This window comes from Panthera tigris, chromosome B3 (genome assembly GCF_018350195.1).
Source record: "Panthera tigris isolate Pti1 chromosome B3, P.tigris_Pti1_mat1.1, whole genome shotgun sequence".
Lineage (NCBI taxonomy): Eukaryota > Metazoa > Chordata > Mammalia > Carnivora > Felidae > Panthera > Panthera tigris.
Genome location: NC_056665.1, coordinates 32,543,105 through 32,559,842, shown reverse-complemented (window position 1 = coordinate 32,559,842; position 16,738 = coordinate 32,543,105). Strand labels below are relative to the sequence as shown.

The following is a 16,738-nucleotide window of genomic DNA, read 5'->3' as shown; positions in this document are numbered from 1 at the left end:
AGAGGAAACTCAGTAGGAAATCTTAAGTTTAAATATAGCATTAAAGCTGTAAACCCCACATATGAAACTATAAGAACATTATTTCTCAATAGAATGTAGTAACCGCATAAAGATATACTTGAGTTAGGTATGTGTTAATTGTTTTGAGCTTTGAGCATTGAGGTGAATCCATAATTTCATCTTATTATTTCTACAAGGATGTTTACCTTACAGTGTATGAAAACCACCTATACAGGGTAGCCACTTAAGACCCAAATTCTACTAGTCTGTATCTGTCAGTCATATCCTCCTTGACATTTTGATTTCATTGCCTCAACTCCCTACGAAAACTATGGACCAAATTTAACAAGATAAAATATAATGAGAATAAATGCAAGGTCTTACATTTAGGTTCAGATGAAAATGAAAGTCTGATTTACCAATATAAGTGATGAAGTTTCAGGAAGTTTTGCTGATATCAGATCATTCTTCAAATGGGACTACCCCCTCAAAAGGTTAATGTGATTGTAGGCTGCATTAGTGCAAAAAATAGGAGATAGTTAGACCACACCAAGCGTATTATGGTCAGTTTTGGGCACCATATTTTAAGAGTGACATTGACAAATTAAAGTTCATGCAAAGAAAAGCACCAGGTTTTGAGGGATTATAAAAATGGATTGTATGGCTGATGAAAGGAGGACTCTGAAGTCTCATAGCAACACTGTAGGGCATTATCCCCATTTTACAGAAAGGAAATTGAGGCTCAAAGATAATTAATGACTAATTAAAATGATACTGAAAAGTGGTTGGCTTAGGGCCCACATCTCCTTATTTTTAATGTAGTATTCTTTTCATTTCAAAATATATGTTTTAGTTATATTTTTTAAAAGCTGACTGTTAGCCCCTATAGAGGAGAAACTTGAAATGATAAGTAAATGATTACAGATCTGTAAATTTTTTTAATGTTTATTTTTTTTTAAAGAGAGAGAGATAGAGTGCGAGTGGGGGAGGGGCAGAGAGAGAGGGAGACACAGAATCTGAAGCAGGCTCCAGGCTCCGAGCTATCAGCACAAACTCCAACGCAGGGCTCAAAGTCATGAACCACGGGATCATGACCTGAGCCAAAGTTGGAGCTTAACAGACTCAACCACCCAGGCGCCCCTACAGATTAAACAGAAGGAAAAGAAATGTTCAGAGTAGGAAGCTCAGTGTGAGAAGATATTATACATTTATTGGTATTTCAGAAGTGTATTGTCTTATGCACATTTCTTTCACTTTTTCTTTTTCAAGGTTTTTGACTCCAGTGAAGAATCTGGGTATCTTGTTCTCACCATCGTTATATCAGGTCATTTCTTCATTTCCCAAGGACCCACACTGCTGGTAGGTTTTACGCATATAGTTTAATTATGCAAATATATTTCTTTATATTTGTAGCTTTACATTAATTTTTGTACTCTCATGCTTCTTCAGTCTCACAGAAATTCATCAGGTTCAACAAATTAAGCATTTATTGAATGTTCTTTAGCAGTAGGTAATACAGATATATACTGAAGAGGTTTAGGGTTCTGTTTTGGGAATCAAAGTGGATCAAAGGATTGAGATTAACCAGTATTATAAAGGATTCTTAACTGGGGAAATTGGGTTGAGACCGGCTAAATTTATAGAGAAATGTGTGGAGGGTTTTTCAAAGAAGGTAAAGAACATATGCAGAGGGATAGATTTGAGGAAATAGAAAACTTGAAACAGGCTATTATTAACTTACATAGCCCTCTATAAAACTAATTTTATAAAGGTGCATTTGTTCTTTATTCTGAACACACACATGTATTGTAGGAAATTTTTGAAATGAAGAAATAAAGGAGAAAATAACATTCATTTTTGCTTGAAAGTTTGTCTGAATTGGTATTTAGAAACAAAATGAAGAAACAAGACAACTTCTAGTCAAAGAATTGTAAAAGAAAGGAAATATAAAGGAAGGTTATTACATCATTTACCTGTGAATAATATCTACATAGACATAATAAATTTGTACAGGTATTTACTGAATATCAACATAGGCATAACTTATTCACTTAACGGGTATTTATTGAGCAATTATTACATAGTAGGCATTGTTCTAGGTGCTAGGGATATAGCAGTAAACAAAGACAGAAATCCCTATCATCATGGAGTGTCATCATTTTAGTGGGGAGAAACATCATAAACAAATAGGTCAAATAATAAATAGGTCAAATATAGTTAAAAGATATGAATTTTTGGTGGATCCCTTATACATTCTATTTTATTAGGATGGCAGCATCCCACAGTCATATATTGTGATGATCCGTCTCTCCACTTACGTGGTGTATAGCCTTATCCTTGAATGTGAAGTGACCTGCAAAGTCCTCTTTGTGTTCCTCCTGATTTTTAAAACTGTAGCAGTGGTATCATTTTTGCTTTATTTACCACTGTTAGGGCTTGAATCATTTGCAGAAGAAAAGATGTCTTCTTTAGCTTTGAATGAAGAATATTCCAGATGGTGGACAGGGGGATGCCTGGTACACAGCTAAGTTTTCCTCTATGAATATTGTGAGACTTCACTGAATGATGACATTAAGGCAATTTTGCTTCCTGAGACATAGGAGGACATCCTGTGCTTTGTCTGCTCCATCTGTTTGTACCAGTGGTAAATGTTGTTACAAACTGATAGAGGTCTCTTTGTATCATACATGAAACGATTTTTGCAATGCAGTTATAAAACTAAGGTTATCAAATTCCAAAGAACCACTACTGAGAAATACAATGGTAACTCCACAGTTTGTTGCACGTTGCCTGTACATATACACCTTATATATTGGATAATACTTAAAAAAAAAAAAATTCTAGGTAGGCTTCATTCCCAGTATGGGGCTTGAACTCATGATCCTGAGATCAAGAGTCACATGTTCTACTGACTGAGTCAGTCAGGCACCCCTATTGGATATTACTTTTTAAAAGTCTTGCAATGCCTGGGTGATTCAGTTGGTTAAGCCTCCAACTTTGGCTCAGGTCATGATATCACGGTTCGTGAGTCTGAGCCCTGCGTTGGGCTCTGCACTGAAGCTCAGAGCCTGGAGCCTGTTTCAGATTCTGTGTCTCCCTCTCTCTCTGCCCTCCTCTGCTTGCACTCTGTCTGTCTCTCTCTCAAAAATAAACATTAAAATTTTTTTTAAATCTTTATTAAATGCTTTGTTTTACTTTTTTTAATGTTTATTTATTTTCGAGAGAGAGAGAGACAGAGCACGAGTGGGAGAGGGGCACAGAGAGGAGACACAGAATCCAAAGCAGGCTCCAGGCTCCCAGCACAGAGCCCAACACGGGGCTCAAACCCACGGACCACGAGATCATGACCTGAGCTGAAGCCAGATGCTTAACTGGCTGAGCCACCCACGTACCCCTGTTAAGCACTTTTTGAAACTCCGTTTTATTGGGGTATAATTTACATAAAATCACTAATTTTCAGTGTTCAATTTGATGTGTTTTGGGAAATGAATATAGTTGTGTAACCACCATCACAGTTGTGATGTAGAACATTCCAAATAACTCTAAAAGTTTCTGTGTGCCCTGTTATAGTCAGTCCCCTCTGAGGGGGGGAATCTACCCTTCTACCCTCAGATCCTGCTTTCTGTACCTACTGTTTTGCCTTCTGTAAAATTTCATGTAAATGAAATCTGATAATATGTAGTCTTTTGTGTCTGCCTTTTTCCACTTAGCATAATGCTTTTGAGATTCATCCATATTGTTCACTCCTTTTCATTACTGAATAGCATTTACTTTATATAAACCTCATTTGCTTATATCCATTCACCTTTTGATAAACATTTGGGTTGTTTCCATTTTGTTAATATGAACGATGCTGGTATAGCCATTTGTGTACAAGCCTTTGTATGAACAAATGTGTTTTAATTTTTCTTTGATAATTCCCAAGAAAGGAACTGCCGCAGGGTCATGTAGTACATCTGTGTTTATAAAATGCTGCACAGCTGTTTTTCAAAGTGGCATTCGCACAAACAATGTGTGGAAGTTCCAGTTGTTCCATGTCCTCACTAACACTTGGTATTGTCAGTCTTAAGTTTATTTTAATGGGTGTCTGGTGGCATCTCATGGCGGTTGTAATTTGCATTCCCTTAATAACTAATGACATTGAACAACTTTTTATGTGTTGACAGGTGTACCTTGGAGATACTGCAGGTTAAGTACTGAACCACTGCAATAAAATGAGCACAATGAAGTGAATCAAATGAATTTTTTTATTTCCCAGTGTATATACGTTAGGTTTACATTACACTGTAGTCTGTTAAGTGTGCCATAGCACTGTGTTTGAAAAAAAACAACAACAGTGTACATGGATGCCTGGGTGGCTCAGTAGGCTAAGCATCCGACTCTGAATTTCGTCTCAGGTCATGATCTCATAGTTTGTGAGATTGAGCCCCACATTGGGCTTTGCACTGACAGTGCAGAGCCTGCTTGGGATTCTCTCTCTACCTCCCTCTCTCCTCTCTCTCTCTCTCTCTCTCTCTCTCTCTCTCTCTCTCTGTCTCTAAGTAAACAAACATTTAAAAATTTAAAAAATAGTGTACATACCTTAAATAAAAAATACTGTATGACTGAAAAATGCTAACTACCATCTAAGTTTTTGGTAAGCCATAATCTTCTTGCGGGTGGAGGGTCTTGCCTTGATGGTGATAGCTGCTGACTGATCAGGGTGGTGGGTGCTGAAGATCGGGGTGGCTGTGGCAATTTCTTAAAATAAGACAACAGTGAACTTTGCTGTATTGGTTGACTCTTCCTTTCACGAATGATTCCCTGTAGCGTGCAATGCTGTTTGATAGCATTTTCCCCACAGAACTCCTTTCAAAATTGGAGCTGATACTCTCAAATCCTGCTGCTGCTTTATCAACTAAGCTTCTGTCATATTCTAAATCCTTTGTTGTCGTTTCAACAGTCTTCACAGCATCTTCACCAGGAGCAGTTTCCATCTCAAGAAACCACCTTCTTTGCTCACCCATAAGAAACAACTACTTATCTGTTAAAGTCCTGTCGTGATATTGCAGTAATTCAATCCTGTCTTCAGGTTCCACTTCTAGTTCTCTTGCTGTTTCCACCACATGTGGAGTTTCTTCCTCCACTCAAGTCCTGAACCCCTCAAAGTACTCCATGAGGGTTGGAATCCACTTCTAAACTCCTGTTCATGTTGATATTTTGACCTCTTCCCTTGAATCAGGAATGTTCTGAGTGGCATCTAGAATGGTTAATTCTTTCCAGATGGTTTTCAATTTACTTTGTCCAGATCCATCATAAAACCCTCTACAGCAACTATCACCTTACAAAGCATAGTTCTTAAATAAAACTTGAAAGTCAAAATGACTCGTTGATCCACAGGCTGCAGAATGACTGTTATGTTTGCAGACATGAAAACAACATTAATCTTGTCATACATATTCATCAGAGCTTTTGGGTGACCGGGTGCATTGTCAATGTGCAGTCATATTTCGAAAGGAATCTTTCTCCGAGCAGAAGGTCTCAACAGTGGGTTTCAAATGTTCAGTAAACCGTGCTGTAAACAGGTAGGCTATCATCCAGGTAATGTTGTATTTATAGAACACAGGCAAAGTAGATTTGCCATAATTCGGAAGGCCCTGGGATTTTTGGAATGGTAAATGAGCATTGGCTTCAACTTCAAGTCACCAGCTGCATTAGCTCTTAACAGGAGAGCCAGCCTGTCCTTTGAAGCCTTGAGGCCTGGTATTGACTTCTCTTTAGCTGTGAAAGTCTGAGACAGCATCTTCTTCCAATATAAGGCTGTTTCACCTACACTGAAAATCTTTTGTTTAGTATAGCCACCTTCATTATCTGAGCAGGATCTTCTGGATAACTTACTGCTTCACCTTGCACTTATATGTTATGCTTTCCTTACACCTCCTGAACCAACCTGTGCTGGCTTCAAACTTTTCTTCTGCAGCTTCCTCACCTCTCTCAGCCTTCATAGAATTGAAAAGAGTTAGGGCCTTGCTCTGGATTAGGCTTTGGCTTAAGGGAATGTTGTGGTTGGTTTGATCTTCTGTCCAGACTGTTAAAACTTTCTCTGTATCAGCAAGAAGACTGTTTCACTTTTGAATCATTCATGTGTTCACTGGAGTAGCACTGGTAATTTCCTTCAAGAACTTTTCCTTTGCATTCACAACTTGGCTAACTTGTTTGGCACCATTTGCTTGCACCTCATGTTTGGTACAAGTGGCCTAGCTTTCAACCTGTTCCAGCTTTCAACATGCCTTCCTCACTAAGCTTAATCATTTCTAGCTTTTGATTCAAAGCAAGAGACGTGTGACTCTTTATTTCACTTGAACACTTAGAAGCCATTTCACTGTGGGGTTATTACTTGGCCTAATTTCAGTATTGTTGTGTCTCAGGGAATTGAGAAGCCCAAGGAGAGGGAGAGAGATGGGGAAATGGCTGGTCAACAGAGCAGTCAGAACACACACAACATTTATTAAGTTTGCTGTCTTAGATGGGTGTGGCTCATGACTCCCCAGAACAATTATAATAGTAATATCAAAGATAACTGATCACAGATCACCCTAACAAATATAGTAATAATTAAATAATATGAAATATTGTGAGAATTACCAAAACATGACACAAAGACATGAAGTGAGCAAATGCTGTTGGAAAAATGGCACCAGTATACGTGGCTTTGCACAGGCTTGCCACAAACCTTCCATTTGTTATAAAAACACAGTGTATGTGAAGCACAGAGGTTAAGTATTGCACAAAAGTGAAGTGCAATAAAATGATGTATGCCTGTATTTGCCATTTGTATGTCTTATTGGTATAGTGCCTTTTTATATCTTTTAACCATTTTAATTCAGTTGTCTTTTTATGTTTGAATTAAAGGAGGTCTTATTCTGATTACAGCTCTTTTATCAGAAATATGTTCTGCAAATATATTTCTGTGGCTTACCTTTTTATTTCTTAACAGTTTTTTGATGAGCAGAAGCCTAAAATTTTGATGAAGTCCTTTTTTCTTTACTTTATGGCTCATGCTTTTTATTTTTGAGAGAGAGAGAGAGAGAGAGCGAGCGAGAGCGAGCACACACTCATGCTCGTGCTCATGCAGGGGGGGAGAGATAGAATCCCAAGCAGGTTTTGTACTGTCAGTGCAGAGCCTGATGGAGGGTTCGATCTCTCGAACTGTGAGATCATGACCTGAGCCAAAACTAACAGTTGGACGCTTAACCAGCTGAACCACCCAGATGCTCCTATGGCTCATGCTTTTTTATGCTGTTTTAGAAATATTTGTCAATTTGCCACGATTGCAATAAAAATTTTCTGTGTTTTCTTCTGGAAATGTTAAAGTTTTAGCTCTTACACTTAGGCTTATGGTCCATTATGAATTTTTAGTATTAGTTGATGACACTAATATTTATTAGGGCCCCTTCTTCCCCTTAATTAAAGCAATGGGTATTGAGAAAAATTACTATATTGTGAAATATGATCATGGATCTTAGGGAATCTACTTCTGGAACCATTGAGTTAATTTTTAATGTATGGTGAGAATTAAGGGTCTGGATTAATTTTTTTTGCAAGTAGATAGCAGATGTTCCAGCACCATTTGTTGAAAGACTAGCCTTTGCTCATTGAATTACCTTGGTACCTTTATGAAAATCAATTTGTGATGTATGTGTGGGCATATTTCTGGACTCTCTTTTCTATTGATCTGTATGTCTATCCTTTCTTCCAGGAAGAGACTGTCTTGATTACTTTAACTTTGTTGTAATTTTTGAAGCAGGTAGTATAATTCCTCCAAATTTGTTCTTCAAAGTTGTTCTGGCTATTTTAGGTCATTTGCATTTCCATATAAATTTTAGAATCAGCTTTCCTATCAAAAAAACCTGCTTGGGTTTTCACTGTGATGCTTTGATTCTATAAATCATTTTGGGGAGAACTGACATCTTCATAGTGAGTGAACATGTTATAATTATTTATATTCATTATTCCATTTGTTATATATACTTTTCCTCAGCAGTGTTTTGAAGTTTTCACAATAGGTCTTGCACATATTTAACTAACTTTATCCATAAATACTTCATAGTTTTTATGTTATAAATATAATTTTATGAATCTCAGTGTCTAATAGTTTGTTGCTAGTGTGTAGAAACACAACTGATTTTTGACTTTGTATCCTGTGATGTTGCTAAACTCATTAGTTCCATAGCTTTTTTCTGGATGTTTTTGTAGAATTTTCCATATAGATGATCTGTTGTCAATACAGTTTTCCATTCTTCTTTCTAATCCAACTACTCTCCCTTGCCTCCCTCCTTTCTTTTCCCCCAGGTGACACTGGGTAGGACATCCTTTACAGTGTTGAATAGAAATGGTGAAAGTTGACATCCTTGCCTGTTCCTGATCTTAGGGGAAAGCATTCAGTCCATTCACCAATAAGTATAATGTTAGCACTGAGGTTTTTGTAGATACCCTTTATCAGACTGAGGAAGTTCCCTTCCATTCTAGTTTGCTGAGAGTTTTAATCATGAATAGGAGTTGAATTTTGTTGAATGCTTTTTCTGCATCTACTGAGATGGATTGTCTTTATTTTTTTAGTTCTGTTGATGTAATACATTTTTAAAGATATCTAGTTTCTTATTGAATCTTCCTTTATCATAGAAGTATTTGCTTTTTAAAATAATATACATGTCTAAGTGATTAAAAATAAGAATGCATATTAAAAAATGTACCACCTAAATTAAATAACAATTTTTGTCAGTTCATACTATTTTTTTGACAGTATTTCTGGGGTTCCACAAGAACCAAAGTATAGAAGAGCAAACACATTGGAATTATAAAACACTTTAATTACAATTTTATATTGGTATTATATTTATACACCCTCCCCCCTCATGCTAATCTGGGTTGTGATATATTTTTAGAATTTTTCCCCTAAAAAGTAGGGACATAACAGCTATGGAAAGTTTTAGCCACTTCTGTTTTAGTAAGAGAATCCAGTTGTTGGCATAGATTAAATTGTGCTATATTTGTACTATCAAATCTTTGTGGAAGCTGCACAAACCTCTAAAAAAGTCATTTATTTCAGAGAAACTGATGGCTAGGGCTCAGTGACAGCTCCCACTAGATATGTTTTTGTAGAAATCCAGACAGGTCAACAAGGCTTTGGACTTTCTGCTTGGACCTGGCCCCTATTTAAACTTCATTTCCCTTAAATTTCTTGGTTCTCAGATTGTCACTTCCTATTGAGGTCCATGGGAACTTAATGTTTCAGATTAAATGTAACTTGGTGTCCAGTAGTACAATGGATTTTCGTTTAGCTCGTTCAGTTAGCACTTGCACTCGGGTGATGATTCACTATTGGAAGGCACTATGCACACCTACCACTGGGCCGTTCTATTGTTATTTCTTAAGGAGGGTTAGTATGGCAAGAAGACAGGGAGACCTTGGCGCCATCCTCGTTCTGCCTTGGACTTGAGCTCAACAGGTTTCCCCTTTCCAGTCTTGGCATTTTGAACAGATTCTCCTTTGGCTGTTTTGGGCTTTTAAAATTTGTTTTTATATAATTGTAAAATGCACATAACATAAAACGTGCCATTTTAACCATTTAAGTGTATTGTCCGCTGGTATTAAGTGCATTCACATGATTGTGCAGCCAGGACTACTGTCCATCTCCAGAAGTCTTTTCATTTGCAAAACTGAAACTCTGTACCCATTAAACAGTAGCTCCCTACTTCTAGCCTAGCACCTGGCAACAATCATTCTACTTTCTATCTCTGTGAATGGTAACTAATCTAGGCACCTCATATAAGTGGGATCATACAGTATTTGTCTTTTTTGTGACTGGCTTATTTCACTTAGCAGAATGGCCTCAAGCTTTATCCAGCTGAAACATGTATCAGAATTTTCTTCCTTTTTATTTCATTGTTTTTTATTAATATTTTTTGAGTAGGCTCCACACCCAGTGTGGAGCCCAACATGGGGCTTGAACTCACAATCTGAGCTGAAATCAAGAGTTGGACGCTCAACCAACCGAGCCACCCAGGAGCCTATCCCTCCTTTTTAAAGCTGAATAATACTCCATTTTATGTGTATACTACATTTTGTTTATCTATTTATCTGTCAGTAGACACGGGTTCTTTCTACCTTTGCCTACTGTAACTAATACTGCTATGAACATGGGTGTACAGATATCTCTGTGAGACTCTGCTTTCAATTTTGCGGGGTATATACCCAGAAGTGAGATTATTGGATCCTATTATAATTCTGTCTTAAGAAAAGAACTGCCATACCCTTTTCCCACAGTGGATACAGTATTTGAAGCTCCCACTAACACTGCACAAAGGTTCCAATCTGTGCCAACACTTGTTATTTTGTTGTTGTTGTTTCTTTAGTTGAGGCATCATTGACATACCATTATTTAGTTTCAGGTGTATAATGTAATTATTTGATATGTGTATACACTGTTAAATGATCACTACAACCATCTGGTTTAACATCTGTCACCTTATATAGTTACAAAAAATTTTTTTTCTTGTGATGAGAACTTTAATAAGATTTATTCTCTTAGCAACTATTTAATATGCAACACTATTATTAACTATAGTCACCATGGTGTACATTACATCTCCATGACTTACTTATTTTACAACTGGGAGTTTGTACCTTTTGACTCCCTTTTCTTATTCCTCCCCTGCCCCCCACCAGTATCCACTCCTGGCAGCCACCAATCTCTTTGCTGTATCTGTGAGCTTGTTTTTGTTTTTGTTTTTAGATTCCACATATAAATGAGGTCATAGGGTATTTGTCTTTCTCTGTCACTTATTTCACTTAATATAATACTCTTGGGTATATCCATGTTATCTCAAATGACAGGGTTCTTTTTTATGTCTGACTAACAGCCTGGTTTTGTGTGTGTGTGTGTGTGTGTGTGTGTGTGTGTGTGTGTGTGTGTGTGTGTAACATTTTCTTTATCCATTCATCCACTGAATGGACACTTAGGTTGTTTCCATGGCTTGGCTATTGTAAATAATGATGCAGTGAACATGCACTTTCATTTTCTTTATTTAATAAAGCATATTTAATAGTTGCTTTTCATTTTCTTCAGATAAAATAACCAGAGGTAATATTGCTGGATCATATGATAGTTCTAGTTTTAATTTTTTGGGGAACCTCCAGTGTTTTCCATAGTGACTGCATCAGTTTACATCCCTGCCAGCAGTACACAGAGGTTCCCTTTTCTCTGTATTGTTGCCAACACTTGTAATTTCTTATCTTTTTGATAATAGCCATTTTAACAAGTACTAAGGTGATATTTCACTGTGGTTTTGATTTGCATGGTGTATGATCCTTTTAATGTGTTGTATTTGGTTTGCTAATATTTTATTGAGGATTTTTGCATCTATTTTCCTCATAGATATGTTATTGGCCCATGATTTTTTTTTTCTTTTGGTGTCCTTGTCTGGTTTTGGTATCAGGGTAATAATGCTGGTCTCGTAAAAGGAGTTCGGAAGCATTCCCTCTTCTTCTGTTTTTTATTTTATTTTTTATTTTTTTTTAAAGACTTTGAGAAGGATTGGTATTAATTGAATGTTTTGTAGAATTCACCATTGGAGCATCCTGGTCCTGGACTATTGTCTTTTGAGAGGTTTTGATTATTGATCCAATCTCTTTACTAGTAGTTGATCTGTTCAGGTTTTCTTTTTCTTTTTCTTTTTTTTTTAATTTTTTTTCTAATGTTTGTTTATTTTTGAGACAGAGAGAGGCAGAGCATGAACGGGGGAGGGTCAGAGAGAGAGGGAGACACAGAATCCAAAGCAGGCTCCAAGCTCCGAGCTGTCAGCACAGAGCCCGACATGGGGCTTGAACTCACAGACTGTGAGGTCATGTCCTGAGCCGAAGTCAGACACTCAACCAACTGAGCCACCCAGGTGACCCTGTTCAGGTTTCCTTAAAAAAAATTTTTTTTAACGTTTATTTATTTTTGAGAGATAGAGCATGAGCTGGGGAGGGGCAGAGAGAGAGGGAGACACAGAATCCGATGCAGGCTCCAGGCTCTGAGTTGTCACACAGAACCTGATGTGGGGCTCCAGCTCATGAACTGTGAGATCATGACCTGAGCCAAAGTCGATGCTTAACTGACTGAGCCACCCAGGCACCCTTGATCTATTCAGGTTTTCTATTTCTTCATGATTCAGTCTTGGTAGGTTGTATGTTCCTAAGAATTTATCCATTTTTTCTAGGTTGTCAAATTTGGTGGCATATTGTTCACAGTAGTCTCATGATTCTTTGTATTTCTGTAGTATCAGTCATAAAGTCTCCTCTTTTATTTCTTTTTTTTTTTTTTAACATTTATTTATTTTTGAGACAGAGAGAGACAGAGCATGAACGGGGGAGGGTCAGGGAGAGGGAGACACAGAATCTGAAACAGGCTCCAGGCTCTGAGCTGTCAGCACAGAGCCCGACGCTGGGCTTGAACTCACAGATCACGAGATCATGACCTAAGCCGAAGTCGGCCGCTTAACCCACTGAGCCACCCAGTCACCCCTTTTATTTCTGATTTTATTTATTTGAGTCCTTGAGTCTAGCTAAATGTTTATCAATGTTGTATATCTTTTCAAAGAACCAGCTCATAGTTTCATTGATCTTTTCTGTTGTTATTTTACCTATTTCTTTTTTCTTTTCTCTTTCTTGTTTGCTTGCTTGTTTGCTTTTTTGACTACCTCATCCTAATAGGAGTGAGGTAGTATCTCAGTGTGGTTTGATTTGTGTTCTCTAATTATTAGTGATGTTCAATGTCTTTTCATGTGCATTTTGACAATTTGTAGATCATCTTGGGAGAAATGTCTGTTCAAGTCTTTGCATATTTTCTGATTTTTTTTATATTTCTGTTTTTAATTTAAATTTTAGTTAATATACAGTGTATTGTGTACTGGTTTCAGAAGTAGAATTCAGTAATTCATCACTTACGTACAGTACCCAGTGCTCATCGCAACTAGTGCCCTCCTTAATACCCATCACCAATCTAGCCCATCCCCCATCCACCTCCTCTATCAACCCTTAGTTTATTCTCTGTTGTTAAGAGTCTCTTGTGGTTTATTTCCCTTTGTTCTCTTTCCCCCCTTCCCATGTGTTCATCTCTCTTGTTTCTTAAATTTCACATGTGAGTGAAATCATATGAATTTGTCTTTCTCTGATTGACTTCTTTCACTTAGCATAATACATTCTAGCTCCATCCACGTTGTTGCAGATGGCAAGATTTCATTTTTTTTCCTGGCTGAGTAATACACACACACACACACACACACACACACATACACACCATATCTTTACCTGTTCATCAGTCAGAGAACATTTGGGCTCTCTCCATAGTTTGGCTATTGTTGATTGGGGTTTTTTGTTGTTGTAGGATTGAGAGTTTGTTGTTGTTGTTACTGAAGTATATTATCACATTTAACACACACACACACACACACACACACAGCAGCTGATGAATGCAGCTTCTTTTTTACTAGGTCTTATGTGATTTTCTTTTTCTCCCTTGTTTCTTCTTTCAGCTTGGGTAAGTATAGGCTGAGCATTGTGAGTCTTCTTTAGGAGGAAGACATGGAATAATGGCCTTTCTGGGGCACATCATTCTGCACCCTGCTGACCCTCACCCAGTCACCATTAAGTGCAAGATTGCCCCTGCCTCTCCTCAGTCCTGCTTGGCTCCTGCCCTCTTGGTGCTGGAGCTCCAGGTCAGAGTGAGTTTATCCTTCAGTGAGTGTCATCTGTTTTCTCTTTCTCAAACCCTTTTAAAAAAATCTAGAATTCCTTGTACCCCAATGTTTATAGCAGTACTCTCAACAATAGCCAAATTGTGGAGAAAGCCTAAATGTCCATCAACTGATGAATGGATAAAGAAATTGTGGTTTATATACACAATGGAGTACTACGTGGCAATGAGAAAGAATGAAATATGGCCCTTTGTAGCAACGTGGATGGAACTGGAGAGTGTGATGCTAAGTGAAATAAGCCATACAGAGAAAGACAGATACCATATGGTTTCACTCTTATGTGGATCCTGAGAAACTTAACAGAAACCCATGGGGGAGGGGAAGGAAAAAAAAAAAGAGGTTAGAGTGGGAGAGAGCCAAAGCATAAGAGACTCTTAAAAACTGAGAACAAACTGAGGGTTGATGGGGGGTGGGAGGGAGGGGAGGGTAGGTGATGGGCATTGAAGAGGGCATCTTTTGGGATGAGCACTGGGTATTGTATGGAAACCAATTTGACAATAAATTTCATATATTAAAAAAATCTAGAATTCATAACTCCTTTTGAGATATTTTTCTCCCATCCAAGTACTAACCAGACCTGACCCTGCTTAGCTTCCGAGATCAGACAAGATCGGGCGGGTTCAGGGTGGTATGGCCATAGACGAGATATTTTTCTAAAGTTAAAAACATATTCTGTATATAATTGTAGATCTATAAAGATCCACCTTTTATCAGCATCTCCCTTCTCAAGCTAGAAGTTGCAGAAACCAAAATTCTAAAGATATCCAAATGGGGGAAATTACTTCCTAAGACTTTAGCCTTTATTTCCAGCCACTCCTTTTTATCTCACTTGGTTCTGATCCAGAACAAGTGTCTTCACCTAAATAAAACTATGTCTGAAACACAGGAGTTAAATGGTCTTGAGACAATATAAATTCTATCTTCTTGGGGAACATGGGTCATCCTGGAAGTGATGGCATTCATAGTTTTTGTTCTGTTTTCCTTTTAACTTTTCACACTCAGCCCAAATATTCTTCAAAAAGAAATTGTCTTTCTGTTTACCAGTAGAAATGTTAAATTCCTATTTACATGAACTCTGGAAACTTCAAACACTACTTCTAACCCAGTTTAAGAAATATTTGTTTAAGTCTCAGTCTGAACTTAATAATCTTCTGAGAGGAAAGACTCATCAGAGAGTTTTAAAATCAGGTTATTGTTCACACAGTTAAATTCTTTAAATTAGAACCAGTCTTTTCTTTGGCCATCTTTTCAAAAAGGATCAAGGACAACAGGGCTTTTGTAACTTTATTATCATCCCCCTTCCCACATTTGAGACCACTGGCATCAACTGTATCATTGTTTTTTTGTCTTTTATCTCCCCTCCAGAGAGAATTGGGTTAGCAAGAGTTAAAGCATTCCGCTGCTCTATTTTTATACTTTCCCACTTCTAAATAAACTTGAGCGCCTATGCGGTACTGGCCTGAAAAGTTACTGACTACTCATCTAAGAGGCATGTGCAGGGCACCCTCCATCATGCCTCCCCTATCTCCCTGTGCTGCCTTTGGGGAACTGTAATCATTCGCACCACCTTCATTAGTGAGCTGTCTGTGACTTACACATTAGACTGTCTTGCCTTTCCTCTTTTAAATTATCCATTGGGCTCAACTTGTCAATAAGTAAGAGAACAGCCTGTGAACTCCACTCATGACTACTCCAGAAAAAACAACTCTCATAGCTGCTGTAATTTCTCTCATCTCTGCCCAGACTTCCTCAGTCGTCACTTTCCTCTCTTGTCTTCCCAACACTCTTTCCAGACTTGTTTAACAAGGATGGTGGTGTGTCTGTGCCAGTCTCACTTGCCAATTTCAGGTGGGTGGAAGGAGAAGGCACACTCATGCACAATGGAGTTCAAGTTCCTTGCTTAATTGGCAATGGGAATACTATTAGAAGTCAGGTGACCACACCTGACTGCAGTAGATACAGTGAATGTCAGCAGAGTCTCCCTCACTCTCTTGTCTGATGACACTGGTTTTTGCCAGGCTCTAGAAAAACTCACTTTTTGCTAATCCATAGCCTTTTATATGTGAGACTTATGTTACCATTCCAGAAAAATGAATCAGTCAGCTTCTGATTAAGGAAATGTTGGCAAGTATTAGATTCACATCTGTATCTTTTTTAAGATGGAAAACTGTCAGGGGTGCCTGGGTGGCTCAGTCGTTTAAGCGTCCTACTTCAGCTCAGGTCATGATCTCGCCACTCGTGGGTTCAAGCCCCGTGTCAGGCTCTGTGCTGACAGCTCAGAGCCTGGAGTCTGCTTCGGATTCTGTGTCTCCCTCTCTCTCTGCCTCTCTCCTGCTCACACTCTCTTTCTCTCAAAAATAAATAAACATTAAGGAAAAAAAAGATGGAAAGCTGTCAGTGCTCAGGGGTTTCTGCAAGCTTTTCAGCATTCTGGAAACCCACAGTGTCTTTCACATTTTCTGTTGGGAAACTGGAGTTTTGTTGTTGGTATTATTGGCATTATCTTTCTAGAGTAAGAACATTAAATCTTTGAATGTATGGTGAAATCTTTTTTCTTTTTTTTTTTTTTTTAAGTTTATTTATTTTGAGAGAGAGAGTGCGTGTGTGCATGAGTCATGGAGGGGCAGAGAGGGAGAGAGAGAATCCCAAGCAGGTTCCACACTGTCAGCACAGAGCCAAATATGGGGCTCGAACTCACAAACCATGAGATCATGACTTGAGCTGAAGTCAGATGCTTAACCAACTGAGTCATCCAGGTGCCTGAAATCTTTTTTTCTTGATTTTCCATTAGCTTTTTTGAAAATGATTTTAATTGGAGTATAACTTACATAAAATAAAATGTACTCACTGAGTGCGTGGAGTTTTGATAAATGTATATATACAGCCATATAAAGCATCATCACAAGCATGATATGGAACTTTTATTCCCCCAAATTCCTTCATGGCCACCCATCTCCATC

The 16,738-nt window shown here is 37.9% G+C and overlaps 1 protein-coding gene across 5 annotated transcripts in view; it reads left to right on the top strand.

Moving 5' to 3' along the window:
• The window catches only part of REC114 (REC114 meiotic recombination protein), a 172,110-nt gene that overhangs the window by 87,758 nt on the left and 67,614 nt on the right, over positions 1-16,738 (top strand). For all 5 annotated transcript variants that reach the window (XM_042988432.1, XM_042988431.1, XM_042988430.1 and 2 more), the window contains one exon: positions 1,270-1,359. In XM_042988432.1, coding sequence (XP_042844366.1) covers positions 1,270-1,359 — 90 coding nt within the window. The remainder of the gene's footprint in view (positions 1-1,269; positions 1,360-16,738) is intronic.